Source organism: Hemicordylus capensis, chromosome 4 (genome assembly GCF_027244095.1).
Source record: "Hemicordylus capensis ecotype Gifberg chromosome 4, rHemCap1.1.pri, whole genome shotgun sequence".
NCBI classification, from domain to species: Eukaryota; Metazoa; Chordata; class Lepidosauria; order Squamata; family Cordylidae; genus Hemicordylus; species Hemicordylus capensis.
Window position 1 is genome coordinate 212,629,944 of NC_069660.1, and position 22,194 is coordinate 212,652,137.

At 41.8% G+C, this 22,194-nt stretch overlaps 1 protein-coding gene across 1 annotated transcript; it reads left to right on the forward strand.

Moving 5' to 3' along the window:
• Positions 1 to 852: 852 nt before the first annotated feature.
• Positions 853 to 20,406, forward strand: TMEM170B (transmembrane protein 170B). The gene is made up of 3 exons (XM_053244469.1): positions 853 to 985; positions 7,986 to 8,156; positions 16,276 to 20,406. The coding sequence occupies exons 1-3, from the start codon at positions 889 to 891 to the stop codon at positions 16,404 to 16,406; spliced, it is 399 nt and encodes a 132-aa protein (XP_053100444.1). The 5' UTR covers positions 853 to 888; the 3' UTR covers positions 16,407 to 20,406.
• Positions 20,407 to 22,194: the final 1,788 nt, after the last annotated feature.

Below are 22,194 nucleotides of genomic sequence, written 5' to 3' on the forward strand. Positions count from 1 at the left end.
GTAATTTTCATTAAAAGTGCTAGCTAAAAAAGAGACCCCCACCACTGGCGAAGGAGGGAGAACATAACACTAGCGGCATCTAGTCTGACTGAACCTTCACAAGCCTCAGAGAAAAAGCCGGCCACCTCGCTCGACGTCAACTCCTGCGCTCCCTCGGCCAGGGCGCACGCGCTCTCCTCTCCTCCCCTGTCTATTCTCGCGGAGAAAGGGGGCGCTCGCGCATTTCCTCCGCAAGCGTAGCCTGCCTTCTGTCCGTCCGTGAGTGACTCTCGTGCGCGCGAGTACACGCGCGCACGCGCGCGCCCCGTGGAAGAGACTGGTGGTGGTAGTGCCTCGCGCGCAAGCACGCCTGGAGATGGAGTAGCCGTTGGTCGGCTGGTGGGAAGGAGAGGCGGTTGTTCGCCGTTTGTGTCTCGCGGGTGCCTCCTCCTGCGGCCCCCCTCCCCTCGCAGTTGGGCTGACGGCGGAGGGGGTCATGAGAAGGCGGCTTCGAAAGGGGGCGGAGATGGCCGCTGCTGCTGCTGCTGCCGCCGCCGCCGCCACTTGGCGCCTGCCTCCGGCTCCTTTTCCCTCCTCCGCCCGGTACCAAGGGGGTTTCTGCACCTGGCAGCCCTGAGTAAGGCCTCAGCAGCACCCACCATCACCGGTGGGAGGCGGAGAGCGAGCGCCGCCGCCTCCTCGCTCGTCCCTTTGCCATCCTCAATGTCTCCCCCGCCGCGGGGAGCCCACCCCATCCGCGCCCCCTCGGCCCACAGCAGCCCCCTGGGCGCCCGGCCTCGGCCTCCCTTTCCCGGAGACCACCGGCGGCAGAGCCAGCCCCGACTCCCTGGGAGGTGGCCCAGCAGCGACGGAGCCGGCCAGGCCGCTTCCACCGCGGCGGCGGCGACGATGAAGGCGGAGGTGGGAGATGGCAGCATGATCAACCTGTCGGTACAGCAGGTGCTCAGTCTGTGGGCGCACGGCACCTCGCTCCGGCAGCTCACTGGTAAAGCGCCCGGGAGGGGCAGGCGCGGCGCGTTGGGGGGCGGGCAGCGGGCAGCTGGGGGCCCCAGAAGGTGGTCCCACAGGGTCAGTCCTTGGCACCTTCAGTTGAAAGGCTCTTCTGGAGCAGGGCTGGGAGAGACTTTTCTCTGCCCAAGACCTTGGAGAGTGACATGGTATTGTTCGAGTCGGAAACGGAGATGCCCCAATGCCCTGACTCTCTCTGTGCAAGGCAGCTTCACATATTCATATATTGTAATGCAAGGGTATGTGGGCAGGTTGGTGGTGAGAGGTGACTCATGGGCTATGGGCAGGGCTCAGGAAATCCACTAGTCTACTTGTCTATGACAAGTGAAAAATTATGTGTGACGAGCAAAAAAACCAACAACCCTGACAATTTAAGTACCAACATAGTTTGAGTTTTTTAAAAAATGGCTGGTGAACAGAGCCAACATTTCTTGACCCCTGGCCATAGGTCAGGTAAAAGTGCTGTGCTGACTATAGAGAGAGAGCAGGGTGTTCTCTGGGAATATTCAGGGTGAAGGCTTCTAGGAGCTGACTGTCCTTGCAGCTTCTGTACAAGCAGTGCTTGGAAGTGGTTGGTGGTGTGCTGTCCACTTCTTTTAAGGTGGGCCTAAAACCATAGAACTGGAACTGATAGAACTGAAACTGGCCTAATTTGAAAGAAAACCATCCAACTTCCTTCTTTCCCCTTCCCACTTTGAGCACTGGCTACAATAATTTGCTTCTAGACAGAACAGCTGAAAGAATAGCCTGGCTCTAATGGTGCACTTTTTGCACTCCTTTGGCCCTGCAGTTTAGTTGCCCTGTTTTTCCATGGGACCACGTAGCTGACAAAGGACTGCATCATTTGACTTCCTGAATTCATTGCTAGGGTGTCTGGGTGTGGGTAAGAGAATGTACTACTAGGGATACTTTCTGCAATGATTCCTCTTCAGATATATGCGATTTTACTGGCTATCCTGTTTTCTCTAGGGCTACATAGCTGACAGGCACAGGAGACTCTGTTGTCAGCACAACTGCCTTACTTTTGTAATTGCTACGCAGAGCTGCAACATTTAGTTGATTGATCAGTTAAGAACTTAAGCAGCATAATTCTTTAAAATCATGTTTAATGCAAAGGCTTACAATTGGTAGGCACTGTATTAGGAGAGGCATTCTCCTTTCTTTCTTGCACAACAGGTAGGGCTCTCTTCTAAGAGTTCATGAATGGACTTGGAGATCAAGGCCACAACACTACTATGATTATTTGCTAGATTTGTTGCTTTTGCTGTAATGGCCTGTTCATTTAACCAAGACTGTACCTGAGTTGGGGAGGTGTTGTATCCTAGAAGTTTTATATATTTAATGAAGCCTTTTTGGAAAAATTACAGTGTGTGAAGATGAGTGATAGTGAAAGGGTATACATGCAATGGCAGAGACTGTGTGTAAGCCATTTCTGACTTACAGAGAGCAACATCCAGACTAGTTAGTCATGACTAAGCATAATTGAAATCATTGTGATAAGTTAGTTGTGACAGACTTCATCTGGATGTTGCCATGCATGTATGTTTTACATATTTATGTTAAAGAGAAAATTAGAGCATTTAATATATGAAGATAGTTGTATTCAGTGACAAAATCAGTTTTTATGTAGGTCAGTATTAATGTCATGAAGTTAAACTAAAGCTGTGGAGCTCTGGAAGATGGTATCTTGCATCCAGTGAGCTTGTGTGAGTGAGCTTGTACTATTTGATGCTGTCCAATTACCTGAACTCTGGCTTCAGTTTTAAATTATAAATAGTTAGGAATCTACCAACTTAATAGCTTGGACAGCTCCTTTCCCCGCAATGAAATTCTTTTTAGCACTTGCATTTTCATCTCAATCCATAGGGCTGTAGCACAGTGGTAGAGCATCTGCCTTGCATGCAGAAGGTCTCAGGTTCAACCCCTGGCATGTCCAGGTACATTAGGGCTGGGAAAGACCCCCTGCCTGAAACCTTGGAGAGCCACTGCCTGTCAGTTTAGACTACTGAGCTAGATGGACCAATGGTCTGAACTGGTATAAGGCAGCTTCCTGTTTTAGAGAGGAAAGCCAGTCTTGTGGTAGCAAGGATGAATTGTCCTCTTTGGTAAGCAGGGTCTGGCATGGTTTGCATTTGAATGGGAAAATGTGAGCACTGTAAAATATCCCCCTTAGGGGATGGGGCCACTCTGGGAAGAGCATCTGCATGCTTGTATGCAGAAGGTTCCAAGTTCCCTCCCTGGCAGTAGGGAGATAGGGCTGGGAGAGACTCCTGCTTGTAACCTGGGAGAAGTCTGGGTAGACTATTGAGCTAGATGGACCAATGTCTGACTCGTTATAGGGTAGGTTCCTATGTTCCTATGCATGTTTAGTCACAAATAAATCCTACTTCAGGGTTTCTTAACCTTGGGCCCCCAGATGTTGATGGACTACAACTCCCATCATCCCCAGCCACAATGGACATGGCTAGGGATGTTGGGAGTTGTAGTCCATCAACAGCTGAGGGCCAAAGGTTAAGAAACTTTGGTTCATTGGGACATACTTTCAAATAAGTGTGCATAGACTAAGGCTGTAATCAAAAGTGATATTGCAGAATCACTATGCATGTTTGCAGGAAGAGCTAGAGAGAATTGTCTCTTCTTTCTAAGCAGATATTATTTGACACTGCAGAAGGTTTGTGGCTGCATGATGAAAATATGTTAGGCATGTTACTTCAGGTGGGGAAGCCCTAAAAGGGAATATGATAGTGTTATTAAAAAATAACACTAGTGTCGAGAAAGTGGATAGAAAAATGTCTCTCTTTCTGTAGAAATTAGATCTCAGGGTCACCCAATGAAAATTATTGGCAGTACATTCTAGACACACATGAGTGCAATGAATAAGCTTTGAACACATCCCAGAAACTACGTTAGTTCATGGTACAGAGACAAGGTTATGCACTGGAACTGGATGTTGGACCACATCTTGCTAGTGCTTGAAGAGCTATGTTGGCTTCCTGTCCATTCCTTGGTACATTTTAAAGTTCTTCATGGCTTGGGTCCGGAATACCTGAAGGAATGTGTGCTCCCACACCAACCTCTCTGTGCAGAGCTCTTTATTAGAGGCCCTTCTCCAGGAGTTTCCACCATCTGAAATGGAGTTTATGGCAACTGGGGAGAAGGTATTTTTGGTGCAACACCTCAGTTGTGGAATTTTTTCCTCAGGGAGGCTCAAGTGGCAACCATGTTGATGCTCTTTTGGCACCAGGCAAAGACCTCTTTATTCTCCCAGTCTTTTCAAATTGTTTTAAACTGCTGTTTTAATTGCTGTCATTCTTCTGGAATGGTTTCATTTTGTTACCTTTGATTTCATTTATATTCTGCTTTTTAAACAGTTTTGAAAATGTTGAAGGGCAGTATAAAAATAAATAATTTTTGACATTATGCTCCCATAAGCTTCAGTGATAGCCACTGGCTAAGGGGATTAAGCAGATTCATGGAGAATAGATCTATCAGTGATGGCTAAATGGAATTCCATTTAGCCATCACTTCAGAAGTAGTATGCCTCTGAATACTGTTGTCTTCCTTCCCTACTTGAGGACTTCCTGGGGGCATCTGCTTGGCCACTGTTGAATGCAGGATGCTAAATTAGATGTGCCCTTGGACTGATTCAGCACAGCTGTTTTTATGTTCTTTGCCTGAGCTCCCCAGATTAAAATTAATAAATATTAATGTTAGCCTACCTTATAGGACTGTTATGATGACTGCTGTTCTAATGTATGCTAAGCCCTCTGAGCACTTAAGAAAAGTGTATTTTGTATTATGCACATAGTGGTTCATCCATTCAGAAGTGCAGTTGATACAGGGATAGCTTCACATGTAATGGCAGCAAGTAAGTACAGAAGAGCTGCTGGTATCTACTGAGCATGCACTTTCACTACTGCTGCAATTTCTGTGACGTCTGAGCCTTCCAATGTCTGATACAGAATGTTGGTAACTCACCTCAGCCCAACTTTATCAACTCATCTTTAAACGTCTGGTTCAAAATGTCAGGCTGATGTGAGTTACCAGCATTCTCTACCCAACATTGGCAGGTTCAGATGTCATGGGTGCTCATGCTTGGCACAGTTACATGTGAAGCCGCCTATAGATTAAGATCTATCTGGATAATGAGCATCTGGAGTAGTCTTAGAAGGTGGTACTACTGTTTTCTTAGTAGTAGAAAAAGAGGTTCAGTTATTGGACTGTCCTGTTTTAAGTAAATGTCAGTAGTGAATATGTTCTTTCCCAGTATTTTCTTACTCATACACTGCATACAAAGATCTCAGTGACTAACCAGTACAGTAGCCCTTAAGTCTGAGGTGACTTGTTCAGGTGTAAATGTGTGTATACCAGATTATATCATGCATAATTGGCTGAGAATCTTCCACCATTTTATCTTAGTCATTCATAAAGGGTGCAACACAGATTTCCATGAGTACATTGATAATTATTTTATTTTTTAGGAAACTGTCATGGAATTTTTCTCTTTCACTACCTTCACAAACCAAGCTGATGACATCAGAGAGCTTTCTCCTATAATTCTAAGATCATTCTTGTGTGGTTACAGCTAGTTCAGACATAAGCATATATGAAAATCTAGGTTTTTGGCAGGTTGCCCTGATGCACATCACTTACTCTGGCTGTTATCTGCCATTCTGTTGCCTATAATTCAGCTAGTCCAAAGACTGTTGTCCCTAGCGGAGCACAGTTCTTCCTGGGTTGTAGTCTTTGCAGCAAGACTGAGATTCTGAGGAATCTGATGGATTCACTAAGTACCATGCTATAACAATTTCATGTTTCACCGTGCTGTAGCTGCCATACGTTAAGCTAAGGTCCATGTCAGTCTCTTAACCTCCAAAGGAGCCTTGTAATTAAGCCCTCAAAATTTGACCACCTGCTACATTTTGCACTCAAGTGCTTTGGGGCTGACTGGAAGGGCCATTTTTTTCTTTTAACCTCTTAAAAATTTCAGCCTTGAAGCACTGATAACATTCCTGGCTCTAGGATCACTTCCTGGCACATTCTAGAGGCCCCCTAGAGGGACATGAATGAGCCAGCTACCAGGAATACCACCAGCACTTCAAGCACTCATGAAGCCACTACTGCCTGCAGAGGAACACCCCCTTCCCCAAAGTAAGAGAGAGAAATCACCCCCTCCAATGCCACCTGCCCAGATTTAAGTTCTCAGTCGCCAAAGGTGACGTAGTGACTGGTTGAAGATAAAGCTGTTCTACTGGACTCCAGTTGCAAAGATAAATACATTAACATTTGTGGTATATATTTAGCTAACTACACTTGGTCATCTTTGCTTTGGCATAGCAGAGCATTGGAAATAACTTGGTTTCTATCCCATACATTTTTAGCTTGCTTGCCCACATGTATCTGTTACTTACTTGTGGCCTCAAAGGAAAAAGCAGCCAGCTTTCAAAAGCTTCATGCCTGGAAGCAGTTCTTGGAAAGTAATCATATGGATTTATTTTTTTTTTACATTAGTTATGAGGTTGTCTGAAGGAAGAAAGATAAATGCATATAAATAAACCAGCAAATAGCTGGTTATAAACCTGTCATAGTATAAGGATTAGTCATCAATACTTGTGGTTGTACTATAATACCAGAACTTTAGGAACTGTTTCCTGTGTAATAAGAAACAAATGTCTAATCTTTTGACTAATCTAGGGTGTTGTGTGAGCTAAACATGGTTTTAATACGTGTTTCTGTGGGGAAAGATGAATGACTCTTTAGGCCTGTCTCCTTTTGACCACTTGTTGGTTTGTAAACAACTGTTCTTTTCTGATTAGCTAGTTTACACTTCCATAGTTTCACAAACTTCTGTTTTCCTCAGAAGTCGTTGCATTTAACACTCAACAGTAAAGGCTATTTTTATCCAGCACATGTACAATGTGTCCTAGAAACATCAGTTTGATTTCTTAGGACACTCACAAAGTGATGCTAAAAACAGTTTGAATTTCCCGCATCTTTAAAATAAATGAAAGCTACATAAACCCTGACTAACTTTTTATTTTTTTATTTTTAATGCAGACATCCAGACTAGCGCGGAAGTGGTGTTAGTGGAGAATGGCAATTTTCACCATTTCCCCCCTCCCTCTGAAGCTCATTGTGCCTCCCAAAAATATGTCCTTGAGGGTCACATTTTCAGGAGGCACAATGAAGTTCGAAGGGAGGGGGAAATAGGTGAAAATCACTACCCATGCATCCCCAGCACCAGCTCAGTATTAGACTGAATGTCAGCTTCTCTTTCCTGTTTTTACAGTGTAGCAACTTGTTTATGACTAAAATACTCCTAACATCTAGGTTGTGACAGTCTGCTGATTTTAAAGCTGATATTTTTAAGGTATCAGATTAAATTACAAAAGGAAATGGTGGCTGACATCTTGACTAATGAAGCACCCATGCTTTGAGCAGCTGCAGGGACACTGAGGGCCTGTACACTGTTCCATTACTTTCTGAACTATGAGCCTGATTATGCAAGAGTGCTAATATTTTGGGGTGCTCCCTTCCAGTACTGTGGAAGTGCTCTGTAGAAGTGGAAATGTCCTGTAAGGCATATTAGTGCTCTTGCACAATTGTGTTCATAATTCAGAACACAGTAGAGAAATGTGTGTGCCCTTGTTGCATCCTCTTAGCTGCTTGAAGCATGGCTGCTTTGTTAGATTGTCAGCTGGTATCTTTATATATTGCTCTCCCTAAGATACTGGTTTTGGCTGTCTTTCAGAAGTAGTTTCTGATCAGTACTGAATTCACTCATGCTATGTCTAAAAAAAACCCTGCAGTGGACAGGATAATAGAAATTACAATAAATGAGTTCCTAGGTAAGGGTTATCTTTGTGCATGCCTTTGTATCTTTTTGTAACTCATCTAATCATGTAAATATTTTTTCTTTTAATCAAGAAACATTTCCTGATAAATGCTAACATGCTATTTGACTGCTTTTTTTCCAGAAATGTGGTACTGGGTTTTCCTATGGGCTCTCTTCTCCTCTCTCTTTGTCCACGGTGCTGCAGGAGTTTTAATGTTTGTGATGCTGCAGAGGCATAGGCAAGGGAGAGTAATCTCTGTCATTGTGGTCAGCATTGGATTTCTGGGTTCTGTAACTGGAGCTATGATAACCAGTAAGTCTTACACTTTTAATATATAGTTATGCCTCTTTTGAAGGGTATTAGTAGCTATTCCAATAATGTTGATATGCTGTTCATTGTTCTTATTACCGAAGTTCTGGGATGCTTACAGCTGGGTTATTAATTAAGGGGAAATATTTTGTATAATTGGCAGATGTAATTTTTATTATTGTCTCAACTTTAGAAGTAAGAGGAAGTCCTAGAAGTGGAAAAGACTTGATTTCTTTGCTCCATCATTAGAAGGGTTAACCTCCCACTAACATTCTTTGGAGAGCTGTCTCAGTTTTGCTTATTTTCTGGCCATGCAACAGCATTACAGCTATCTGCTTGCCCAGGACAGTAGTGATTCCTTGGGAACAAGGACATCCTTAAGTCTCCAGATGTTGCTTGACTACCACTCGCATCATGCCCAGCCACAATCAGCCATTGTGGCTATAGATGATGGGAGTTCTAGTCAAGCAATATCTGGGGGCCCAAGGTTGGAAGCTCCTGCAGTAGCTCACCAGACCCACTGCAGGAGCAGTCCTGTACAAACGGGTGGGCTGATGTCATATTTTTGTACTTTTTCTTTTGCATGACTTCTCTGAAGGCTAAAGTTGGTATTGCCACTTCAGTGGATCAGGAGGAAGAAGGTAAATTTCAGTCTTAAAAAGGAATACATGTGTGGCTGAGGAGGACTCTACATCAACATCACTGTAGCCCTGCTGCAAATGTGGAACAGATATTGGTGTTGCTGCATCATTGCTTCCTCCTATAGGGAAGATAGCTTTGGGAAGAGCTACAGCTCCCAACCAGCTCTGCATGGTGGTGATCCCTGTAAAAGAGGGCATACCTCCAGTGCCGTAAATGTTCAGAACTCTGCGGGAAGAGCTGTAGTAGGAGCAGACATCACTCTGCATCACTGGTTCAGAATCTGATGTTTCAATGCACAGGCCTGTCTCCCATGCCTGTGTGTGTGTGTGTGTGTGTGTGTGTGTGTGTGTGTGTGTGTGTGTGTGTTCCCCTGCTAACTGGGCAAAGAGGCACCTTTTACCGTGGTGATTATCTTTATTTAGCAGGGGGAGAGTAACTGGCCCTATCCACCCCCAGCACAGTACTTCCAGTGACTGTAGCTGGGATCTATCTTATGTTTCTTTTTAGAATGTGAGCCCTTTGGGGACAGGGTTCCATCTTATTTGTTTGTTATTTCTCTTTGTAAACCACCCTGAGCCATTTTTGGAAGGGCGGTATAGAAATCGAATTATTATTATTATTATTATTATTATTATTATTATTATTATTAAACACATTTTTATACTGCCCCATATGCAAGTCCCTGGGTGGTTCACAATCTAAAAATACAACAATTAAAACATTAATACAATTAAAACAGTTTAAAATAGAGATTAAAATTCTAAAACTTAAAATGTTTAAACGATAAACTAAAAGCCTGACTAAACAGTTATGTCTTCAGGTCCTTCTTAAAAACATCCAGAGAAGGGGAGGCTCTAATTTCATTAGGAAGCACATTTCAAAGTCCTGGGGCAACCCTAGAAAATGCCCATTTTCGAGCTGCAACCAACTGAACCAGAGACAACTGCAACTGGACTTCCCTAGATGATCTTAATAGGTTGCAGGGTTCATTAAGAAGAAAGTGTTCTCTTAAATACCTTGGACCCAAACCATTCAGGGCTTTATAAGTAAATAACCAGCACCTTGTATTTTGCCCAGAAACTTATTGGCAGCCAATGTAGTTGTTTTAAAATCGTTGTACAGGTGGACCTCAGTATTCACGGGAGTTCTGTTCCTGGCTAAATGGAGCCATTTTGTGGCTCCGAACAAAATGGTGGCCGGAAATGACCTCCACGGTCATTTCTGGCCACTCTGACCCGACCCACAGATACACAAAGTCAATGTGTGTCTCCGACTGCGGATCCACGGATCCCAAATCTGCGGATAACGAGGTTCTCCTGTAATATATCTTTGGGTAATCCCGAAGACCAGCCTGGCTGCTGCATTCTGTATCAGCTGCAGTTTCCAGACTACATACAAAGGCAGCCCAATGGAGAGCACATTGCAGTTGTCAAGTCTGGAGGTTACTGGCATATGTCCCACTGTTTTTAAGGGATCACTCCAGAAAGGAAAGCCAAAGCTGATAGAAAGTCCTCCTGCCCACTGCCTCAACCAGATAAACCAGGTAGAGCTTTGGATCCAGAAGTATTCCCAGACTACGTACCTGCTCTGGGATTGTAACCTCATCCTGAACAGATGGTTCTAAGCCACTTCCTAAGTTTCAACCTCTCACAATGAGTACCTCTGTATTGCTTATCTTCAGCCTCAGTTTGTTCTCCCTTGTCCATCCCATTTCTGCCTCCCGGCAGGCATTAAATAAAATTAGGCCATTTCCTGTTGAAGTTGACATGGGGAAATTGATTTGGGTGTCATCAGCATATTGATAACACTTTGCACCAAATCCTCTGATGATCTCTCCCAGTGGTTTCATGTAGATGTTAAAAAGCACTGGAGATAGAATTGAGCCCTACAGGACCCCATAAATAGCTCTTGTTTTGAAGAGCAACCATCTCCAAGCGACACCATCTGGAACCTACCCAAGAGCTAGGAGCAGAACCACTGCAAAGCAGTGCCTCCCACTCCCAACTCCTTAGAGCACTCTAGAAGGATACCATGGTCAATGGTATCGAAAGCGGCCAGTGCCGAGAGATCCAAAAGGGTCAACCTCCCCCTGTTGATTCCTAATTGGAGATCATCCAACAGGCCGACCAAGGCCATCTCAATCACATAGCCTGCCCAAAAGCCAGTTTGGAATGGGTCCAGATAATTTGCTTCTTCCAAGACTGCCTGGAGCTGAGATTCCACCACTCTCTGTCACCTTGCCCAAACATGGGTGGTTGGAGACAGGCCTATAATTGCCTAATTCTGAGAGATCAATACAGCTTTCTTCAACATTAGCTAATGACTGCCTCCTTGAAACAAGGAGGCATCTTTGCCCTCCCTCAGAGAAGCATTAATAATCTTAACAAGACCCTTTCCAATGTCCTCCTTGCTAGATCATATAAATAACACTGGGCAAAGATCAAGAGGACAGTTAGTAAAGTGAAGTATCTCAAGCAGCTTGTCAACATCCTTGGGAGTCACAGAATGAAACTGATCCAATTTAACCATATAAGAGATACTGCTGGACAGCTCCACAGTAGGCTCTGGACAGCTCCACAGTAGGCTCTGCAGTAACTCTAGACTGGAGTCTAGTTCAGCTCAAATCTGAGAGATTTTATCTACAAAAAAATCATTAGAAACATCACAGCGGGTAACTGATGGATCTAAATTCTCATTCAAGGGAGGAGGGGCATGCACTAGCCCTCTCACAACCCTAGACAACTCTGCTGGACATGAGCTTGCAGAAGCAATGCAGGCAGAAAAGAACTGCTTCTTTGCTGTGCGCATTGCCAGAGCATAGATCTTCAAATGTACTCTGTGTTGCAATCTGTCTGATTCGAGCAGATTCTTCCTCCACTTGTACTCTAGCCATCTACCATGCCCCTTCAGCCTCCATAGTTCTTCCGGATACCAAGGGGCTAATTTTGAAGTGGATCAGAGAGGGCACTTGGGGCAATCATGTCTGCCATCCTAGTAATTTCATAATTCCAAGTCTGAACCAGGACATCAACACAATCACTGACAGAACCAAACTTAGAGCCTTTCAGGGCTTCTTGGAATCCTATTGGATCCAATAGCTTTTGGGGGTGGACCATCCTAATAGATCCTTCATCCCTGTGGAGGAGGGTTGTGGCTGTGAGTCCAACCTTAGTAGATGGTGGTCTATCAACCTCATGGCAATGGGGAAATCTCAGGAATCCCCACCCATGGAACACCACCCTGATCAGAGCGAAAAACCAAATTGAGACTGTGACCAGCAATGTGTGTTGGTTCCAAGACCACTTGTGATAGGCCCATAGTTGTCATGAGCTCCTAAGCTGATCCTGACAAGTTGGTTCCAAAGTGAACATTAAAGTCTCCCAGAACTATCAGTCTGAGAGACTTCAATGCCAAGTCTGCAACCAAGTCAGTCAGCTCAGTTTAGGGACTGTGTTGGGCAGTGGGGTGAACACTACCCCAACAGAAGTCTGTCTGTCCTTGGTCTCCAGATGTAGGTGCACACACTTAATATAAGCCAATTCCCTGTCAGGAGCCCTGGTAAGGGAGATATTATTCCTATAGCCACTTCTCCTCCCCACCCACATCCTCTCACTTGCTCCACAACAGAATATCCTGCTGGGAGAAGCTGGGCTAAAACTGGTCTCAACCTCCCACATCCAGGTTTCTGTAATACATGCTAGGTCAGTGTCATCATTCACAATAAAATCATGGATGCTTTCTATTTTGAACTGACCTGGCATTACAAAGAAGCAAGGTGAGGTTCTCCCCAAGGTTTAAGAACTAGCAAGGGGGCTGGAAGGAGTAACAGCTATTAAGCTATTAATAAAGAAAGAGGTTTTTAAAAGCAACAGCATGGCTTGCCCCAGCCCTTGGTCCCATCCCCAAAGTCTGTCCCCAAAGGCCTTTGGCAGTTTGGCACAGCTCTCACTTTTATAGCTACAGTGGCTGCTATCTACTCTTTCTAGCAACAGACCCAGCTGAAAGTTTTTACAGTTAGAATATAGGTAGCTCGCAAAGTAACAGCAAAAAGCACAGCAGAATCTCTTTGCCAGCAGATCTTACAGTTGTCCTTGGCTGTCCGCAGATGAGAAGCCAATAAAAATAAGCTGGTAAATGTGGCTCCCAACACTGTTGCCTGCTAACATCTTCTCTCCAAACAGAATTGTTGGATTCTGTTTGAACTTCAGCTAGCTCAGAGGAAGTCAAAACTGCTACAACTTGAAGTAGATGTTTAGGATTAGATAAGCCAGTTGAAATGTGAGTGCCCAACTTAAACTGTTGTGGAGGGTACTCAAATAGTCCCAGATATTTTCATGTATTGTGAACACTTCTTATTGGTATTTTGAATAAATCAGCTTTTAAGGACATTTTTAGTAAGCATAGGCTTTGAATCAGAGGGACAGGGTATAAACCTGATAATAAATTTTTAAAAATGGTAGTGTAACTTGGCTAGCCTCCTAACTAAGGGAGCATCACTGCACTGGGAAGACACATGCTGCTGAGAGCTTTCTCAGCTGTATAGTGCAGTGGCAGGGGACAACTTTCTCCGATCTCTGCTTCTCTTAGAAATTCCCTGCACCACCTGAATATATGCTCCTGGCTGTGCAGGGCATTTCTGGGAGAAGCAGAGATTGGAGAAAGCCCCTTCACCGCCACATACTGTAGTATTCTGGAAGATCTCCACAGAACGAATGCATCTGCCCAGTGCAGTGATGTTCCCTTGGGATGTCAGCCCTTGTCTAATAAAGATTTTCCCCCATGAATTTTCTTTCTAAGAGAAACTCTTTAATTTTGTTGTAGTTGAATCCTGTGTAGGATTTTTGCTGAAGCTTAATGTTTGTAGGAAGATAGTCTGAAACTAGGAGTGTTTAGTTAGAAAAACATCTAAAGAATCATATGAACTACCTCTTTCCTGGGCAAGTACAATATTTTGCCTGTGGTAGATAACAGCTTTGCTCGTTTAATACCCTAAATGCTGCTTTTTGTATGTGTTGTATTCCTTTCCATGCATGCAGTTGTGCTGGTGAAGTGTATGTGTGGATCACTTTTGGTAACGGGCTTAATGAGACTGTCAGTTTTTTGTGTGCCTTGGTCTTTATTACACATGTTCACCATGTGAAGAGAAACCAACAACTTGTAATGTGTTGAGTGCAAATGGGAAAGCCCTAATTTGTGTTAGGTTTAGCCTTTTTCATAGAGATGTGCAAATCGATTTGAGCGCAAAATGGCCAGTTTGAGTGTTCCAAGCCTGAAACAAATCACCTTTAAAATAAAGGGCATGTTTTGAGCTTGAAACAAAACTACCTAATTTTGAGCTTGAATCATTTTTAGTGTTTCGAGTACCATCTTTCTGGGGAGAGCTGGTCTACTGAAGTTGGCACATAGACCAGTCCTCTGAGGCAGGCCATTGTGCTATGTCCAGAGTGGAAGCCTGGTCTACCCACTGTCCCCAATTGGTAGACCAGCTCTCCCTGGAAAAATGGCGCTCGAAACACTTGATGTTTCGAGTGTTTTGTTGAAGCAGCAGGCTTGGCCACTGTTTCAACAAAACATTCTGAGCATTTTGCATTGCATTTCAAGAATGAAACGCAAAATCCATTTCATACACACCTCTACTTTCTCTTAATAATAAAGGACAACCTCAATCACTGCTTATACAGCTATAATCTCACTCAATTCAGTGGGTCTACAGCACTTTGTCATCAAATTACCTTCAAATATTGGTCCTTATGAGTCTTTAAAAAACATTTTCCTCTCCTGAAAACCTGATGACCTTTTTTATACAGTACAATATAATTGAATGATAATATGCATATTCCTTACTGCATCTACTAGTTGTAGAGGAATAGAAAAGAACAATACAGTGGTGAGTGGACATAAAAGCTGCTGCTGTGTGGCTCCTTCCCATGTCACTCTGCAGAGCTGGGCAACACTGGCATGAGAACTAGGTACCTTCCAAGTGACTTCAGGGTTCTTATGTTATGTTACAGGGTGGCATGGGAAGGAGCTGTATTGTAGTGACTCTTAACACCACAAAGGCAATGCCCACTATATGCTTATATTGTTTTATAGTTCCATTGCTAGAATATCTATGGATGTTTCTATAAACCTGTACAATGCAACTGTTTCACTATTTTCTGTGTTATTGCTTTGTAAAATACTTTATGAAGTATGGGTGAAATCTCACGTTTACAAGGATGTAAGTTGACCTACTAGATGGTCTCACTTTACCCCACTTCATTTTTTTTTCGGGATGGGGCACTTTGGCAAAAAACCAAATGTGAGAGCCATTTCCCACTGTGTTGACCTTTGCACAGTACTGAACTTTTCTTAGTGCTGGGAGGACCCTTTAAGAGAGATGGAGCCCTCTCTTTAGAGGGGAAAGTGCTGGGAAGTGCTACACTTCTTGGCACTCTGTGCATGCCTTCCAAGATGTGCAGGACCCGGGGGCTTCATTTTCCTTAAAGGAACTCCCCAGCGCTAGGCAAAGTGCATAACTGTAGGAATGGTCTTCTCTACATGATGCCAAGCAGATTGTGCAGAATATTCAACTTCAGCTGAACCTTCATGCCAGCCTAGTAAACAATTAGTTAGGGAGCTGCACTTAGAGTTAATGAGGGCTGCCTGTTGTTCCCAGGACTTAGAATGAAGAACACTGTATTGGATCATGGGCTAAGCTTTCATTCTGTCGCTTTTACCACAGAGTTTCTCTCCAGTAGCTACTGCAAAGTACATGTGCTGTGGTATCCTAGTAGATCATATACAGAAAGGTTTGTTAGCTTGCCCAAGTTTGTTTAGTAGGATACCTTGGTTAGACTTAAAACATCTTGAAGAATATGAAGATGGAAGAAGAGACAGTGTTCCAGGGAATTCAGACCAGTTAGGCTGAATCGATGGAATGGAGTTCACATCTGTCAGCCTTCAGAATGTACAGCAGTTTAGGATATCAGTAGATTTTATTGATTTCAGCCTAATAATAGTTATTGCAGAATTGAGTTACTTTATTAGAAAGAATTATGACAAATCAAATAAACACATTGTTTCATTGTTTGTGTCAACCTTGTGAATCCTGAGTTTAGATAGGGCATGCTACTAGTTAACTGATTGGATTGTACCTAATCCATATAGTAAAGCAGTTTAAAGTCCCATTCATTTACATGGAGAATTAAGCATGTGCTTAAATCTCTCCAATTCAAATGAATAGGTCTTAAAAGTACTTAACTTTCACTGATGCCAAAAATGTGTATGAAGGTCATATAACACCAGATAATTTTCTCTTATGTTTATCAAAGTGCACTGCAATGCTCTACATTGTTGCTAAATGTGACCGGTGTAAAGTAATCTATTTTTCAATGTGTGAGTCATTAACTCTTGAACAGTTGGACCCTGTAATTACTTCTGAAGAAAAAAATATTGATCTTGTGGTAATTCCACATTTTCTTTCCTTATAACCTTTTAGGTGCAGCAGTGGCTGGAATTTACAGAGTAGCTGGGAAAAGCATGGCTCCCTTGGAAGCACTGGTGTTTGGAGTTGGGCAGACTGTACTGACACTAATTATTTCATTTTCAAGGATTCTTGCTACACTTTGAGTCTTCTGTGAAAACTTTGTTTTTATAAGGAACCAGTCTGCAGTTAAGCTTCCCAGAAGCGATTTTGGTATCTGATGGATTTGAATTGTGAGGGCAAATGCATGGAATGTGGACTACAAAGCTAGAGTTCCCATCCATTTGGAAAGGACTTCCCTCTAGAGTCCAAAAATGACACACTACTGCACTGCACCTAATGTGCCTCTGTCACAGGCAAGGTGTGATCAGTTTAGGAGAAGCTGCAAGATAAAGCACCTTGTGAAGCTGCTAATCAGGCAAATGGTTGGTGATATCATTATTCTTAACAGTATTGAAAAAAATACAGGGGCTTTTCTGAAAAATGGATAAATGTGCCAAATGTGAAGTTGATTTTTTTCCTTTTTAAATATTGATTGTGTGACCATTTAATTTAAATGTGTAGTAATTGAGTGCTGCAAACATAATTCAAAAGAATTCAGGTATACTAGCAAGGCACTTGCTTTTTTATTATATTAACTGAATCCACTCAGTGCAGAATGTTAACAAGCCTATGTGGTGGTGGTGGGCGGGGGCTGGACACTACTTGATCTTTGAGTTTACATATGAGCATTGCTGGGATTCAGTGGCTGAAATAAAACTCTGGTCACAACATGAATGTGATTGACCCAATATAGGAGTTCTTTATGAAGGGATTTTAAAGGTAAATCTTTCTTTCAAAAAATCAATTACATTGATCTTGTTACAATTAAACATACAGTAATGACATTTATAGACCAGTAGGAACCATAGTCCTGAAAAGCACATGTTTACTGTATAGTCTAATCTACAATGACAATAACAGACAAATAAAAAGGAGAGCTTTTGCATGTGATTATGCCAGAATTCTGAACAAATAGTTCTGGTAAATTGTCAGTATCAAAACAGACAATTTTAAGCCTTGTTTCCATTTCCCAACATTTAAATAATTTTGCGGTGATTATATGTGACTTTCATATGCCTAATTTCTGGTAGTCATGTTTTCTGTGTGTGATGTTTTAACAAGAGCAGTGGTAGTGTGAATGCAGTGTCTTAATGTAAAATGTTACAAAGTAAACAAAGACAAATTACATTACACAATCTAAATGGAGAAACTTAGGAGAGGAGTGAATAAATCAAACCTTTGGCTGAACTCACATTGCCCTTTTTAATTGTATGTAAATTAAGCCACACTGCCTGTATAAGCATCTGGAAGAAGGGGGAAGGCTCCTTACTTCTGGAAGCCCAGTGTAGGTGGCAATATTTTGAGAGCCCACTTTAGTATTTACCAGACGTCCCTAGGTGCTGTTGCTGCATAGCTACTGAAGACAACACTTTCTTCACTCTGGCTATGGCTGCTCTTCTCTGTGTAGAGAGGCAGAATGCAGGAATCACTCCTCACTAGAAACTTGGAACAAACTAGGCAGATGCAGAAGAGGTGGAAGGACTCTAGCTGACACTGTCGTTACTGGCTGCTGAAAGAAGGGAGCCTGTTCCCTTCTTGGTGCTGATGCTGTTGGTGAAGGGCTTGATTTCCTATGTTCCTTCACTGAAAGGACAACATCTGAATTGGCCCTTAATGTTTTGTTTAAAATAGGCAGTCTGTCTATACATGCATCTGGGATGGTAGAAACAAGGCCACAGGTTGCCAGGATAGAAAGTAATGTAATGCCTACAAAAATCATACCTGCAGCAATAATATTCTGACAGCACAGTGCTTTGTTCTATAGCCTTTCTAAATATTGTGGAGAAGATCACAATTTGTCTTCATATATGCTAGTAAATTGCCACTGGAGGTTATTTTGCTTCCTTTGGTCAAGAGAGATACTGTTTTTTAAAAAATTCTTTCTTCATTCTTATATTTGTGGCAATAGGCTGCTATCCTGCAAGGACCTATGTGTACAAATTGGACTGCTTCATTTCTGTGTACTTGCAGAGCTGTGTTTGCTATATCCACAAGTAGAAACTTCATGTTCACCCAAGGCTCTGAATCGGGGTCATAGGAGCATGGGAGTAGTATTAACAGCTAGGTATTTATTAAAGGAACAATGGACATATTTCGTTATTTGTGTTTCAGATAATTTTAACTTAAATACTAAGGTACACTATAAACATACAGTGGTATAAAATATTTAATTTATAGTGCCTTGAGTATATACTAGAAAAAAGGTCTAGCTCATTGTTCATTTACTGCTGTTCTGTCTTTGCTATTAATTAGATTAACTGTTTGACAGTGTGGTTGGTTGTGGTAGTTTGTGTCAACACTAAAAATATAAAAGATAAAACTTGGCAAAGTCATCTTCATATTACCCCAGTTCAAGTCAGTGCAGAAAGCTTATGTTCTGTTGTTAATTTAAGTTCAGAGCTGACAGAAGTATTACTGTATCTTCAGGGTTTTATCATTAGAAAATTGCATATTGGTTTCCATAATTTATTGAGCATCAGAACAAGATGTATGTGATACTGTTGTGAATGTTATATGTGAAGTGATTTTATGTCTAGTGTTATATGTAGTGATTTAATGATGCTACAAAGTGAGCACTTCTCAGGCCCCAGTACTAAAGACAGTTGTTAAGACTATATATGTAAGCTTCTATGGACTTGAGGGCTATATGCTTGAAGCTCAGATGCTTCCAGTGTTGTTCCAATGTTAGTACTGCCTCATTCTTACAAGGCTCCAGTAGTTGTCACAAGAAACCAGTCCCATCAGTATTAAGTCTAGACTAGGAATAATTTATAGGTCAGGTATATACTTTGTTAAAATATTGCAACATATTTATTTGGTACCAACAGTATGAGAGGTTCCAAGCATTCTATCTCAAGAAGGGATGTGCTCAAAACGTTGCAGAACTGTTTTGCACTAGGAAGCAACTGTAGATCATGTCATGTAACACTCAGCTACCAAGATGTTCTTAGATTAAATCAATGTATATGATTACTACTCTTTTTCTATAAAAGATGAAGAAAATCTTCTCTTGCAGACACTGTTCAGTAATGGATACTAAACTACATGTTTGAAAAAACATCTAGTATCAGTAGTGAAGAAATATCTGGCCCTATGCCTTTCAACAGGATACATTAAACTTGTATATTGAAGTGACTGCAGCAGAGTTAGTTATTCATTGCATTTTAAAATTGATTTCTATAATAAAACAGGAATGAAGTAACTAAGGAAATGTGTTTCTGATAGCAATATTCTTCTGTATTCAGTCTTGAAAGTAATGTGTAAGGAGTAATGTTAATAAGGCAGAATTTCATCTGTCAAAAAGGGCAAGTTTTTCTGTACCAATCTTGTTTCTTTCAAACTTAAAGTAGTGTGCTTTATTTTAGGGTGAAATGTTTTTTGTATAAATGGCATTAAAATGATATCTTCAGCTGCTAAAAGAAATGAAAGATATCTACACTAATCTTCAAAAATTCATCTGAAGAAATGATTCAATGTGCTACTTGATAAGTATTCTGATTTGTAAAAGAAGCCCATGTAAAGTTTATGCAATTACCAGTATTTAACCACTAACTCTGAATTACCAACAACTGTTTGAGGGCAGTTGAAAATTTCACATAATTCAAGATCACATTTCACATTATGAAAATTTCACATAATTCAAAATTTCTTTATGAAAATTTCACATAATTCAAGGTCACTTTATGAAACCTAATCTTATGAAAGAGTAGGTTTCATAAAGCGATCTCTCACGTTTCTCTAACAGAATTCTAGGCATTCTTTAGTTATTCAGAGCCACAGGTAGTATTAAGTTGATTTTAATTTATGAATACATGGACCAAAGAGGTGGTTAGTACTCATTGTATTTACCTGTAAAATAGCAGTCTAAATATATTTTTCTTGATTAAATTGAGGAAAGCGGAAAATGTTTCCGCTTCAGTTTTGCACTTTGCTATATTTTGTTTCAGTATGATAAACTTCTTTCTACTTGAAGCTTGCGTATTTTTGTTGTATTGTAGTATAACCAAGCAATCAGCTTTCAATTAAATTGATTTTTTAAAATTAGTCATGTTTGAAATTTATTATCCATTTGCATGGATAACACAATTTGCATAGTCTCTTTGTTTTGTGCAGGTTGTTCAAATTCTTGCATAGTTGCAGATAATGGTAAATAATTGCACATAACTGGGCCCTGAAGAATCCATCGGTGTTAGCCCACGATTTTCTAAATCAGTGCTTTCATACAGAGCAACTGCTCACTGCAGAATAAAACTAGATGGTGTGCACAATTCTGATATTTGACCATTTTTATATGGGCCAAGCAGTATGTGTTCCTCTTCCACACAAGATAGTGGAGAACAAAAGTATTTATTTATTTTAAAAAATACAGGTAGGAGTCACTATTTGCTCCTAGGCTGGACTGGGTTGAGGAAATCCCTCAGGAAGGCCTGCAAGCTTTCCTTCTGTACAACTTAAATACACACATTTACTCGATTAACTTGTTTTGAGAGAAGTGCGTCAGAAAGGTGATATTAAAGGTCTCTGGTGGCCACGTCTTAGAAATCATGACAGAGGGCTTGTTCAGACATCATGTGGAACCACAGTTAAATCTTGGTTCCACTCAATGTTTCCAGTGCCTGCCCCCAACCCATATGCAAGTTGGAAGAATTCCACTTCCTCTTGAGCTTAGCAATAAACCAAGATTGGTTGTAATGTCCAAATTGACATATCTTTGTTTATGCTAACCACATTGCATGAAATAAACCAAGATCAGAAGCAAAGGTTTTAGTCTGAACCGGCCTGTAGGGATTTTGGCTAGTGCAGTTTAAAGTAAAAACATCTTTTAAGATAATATAAGTTTTTCACAGCTAAAATTAGCTGTGTTTGAGGACAGAGTTTTCAATATTTGCCTGTATCTTTCCAAAGAGCTCTACAGCAGTGCTGACATTCTAGATTGGCGTTTGTGTAGGTCTTGCTATTAAAATAATTTATGTACTTAATACATACAACTTACTTTGGTGCATGTTCAGTGACAAGTGCATGAAACATGAGGTTTCACTTTTTTTAAAAAAACAGCCCCTTAAATTCATCCACTCATTTGGAAAACATCACAGAGCCAATGGAAGAACAGGAATAAAAACTTGTCACTTTTTTTTTCTTAAGAGAAATGCCTTTCTAACAGCACTTAGCAAATTGTTCAAATGCAAAGTAGTTATGGGAATACCTTTGTAGAATGATCATAGAGCCTGTGCCCATGGAATGGTCTTTGTGCAGAGGGCACTTAGAAATTTCTCTCTCTGTGATCTACAGCAAACTGTTTGTTTGTAGTTGCTCCACATACTGATCTGGGGGAGCTTCTCCCTGTAGCTGCAACTAGGGATGTGCCCAAAGTGCGATATAAACACTTTTTAGAAAAACAAAAGTAAAACTTTAAGGAAAAGGAGCGTAGGTGCTTACCTGCTCTCCACTGCTCCTTCCAACTTCCTGCTGTGGTAGTGTGCATCCAAAAAAGCCCCATGCACCATCACCACTCACATGGTGTCCATGCATATGCAAATGCTATGCACATGCAGGTGGCGCTCGGGGCTTTTGGGGATGTGCGCACCTCAGCAGGAAGGGGTGGTGGCAAGCAAGTAAGCACTTACTTTCCTTTTCCTTAAAGTGCTCAAACCGTGCTTCAAACTACCGTTTGGGCACATCCCTAGCTGCAACCTTTCAAAAATGTGCAATGGTGGGAAGAAAATAGCAGCATAGTAAGCTGTCAAGTTAGTGAATCAGTAATGAAGAACGCACTGAATGAACAATAAATAGCCATGCATATTGGTGTATCTTAAGTGTCTGGAAGAGACTTGA

Bases quoted from the DNA above. Each gene is read 5' to 3' on its own strand.
- TMEM170B (XM_053244469.1), top strand. From the start codon at position 889: ATGAAGGCGGAGGTGGGAGATGGCAGCATGATCAACCTGTCGGTACAG. The intron at 986-7,985 runs GTAAAGCGCCCG...CTTTTTTTCCAG, and splicing joins CTCGCTCCGGCAGCTCACTG to AAATGTGGTACTGGGTTTTC. The intron at 8,157-16,275 runs GTAAGTCTTACA...ATAACCTTTTAG, and splicing joins AACTGGAGCTATGATAACCA to GTGCAGCAGTGGCTGGAATT.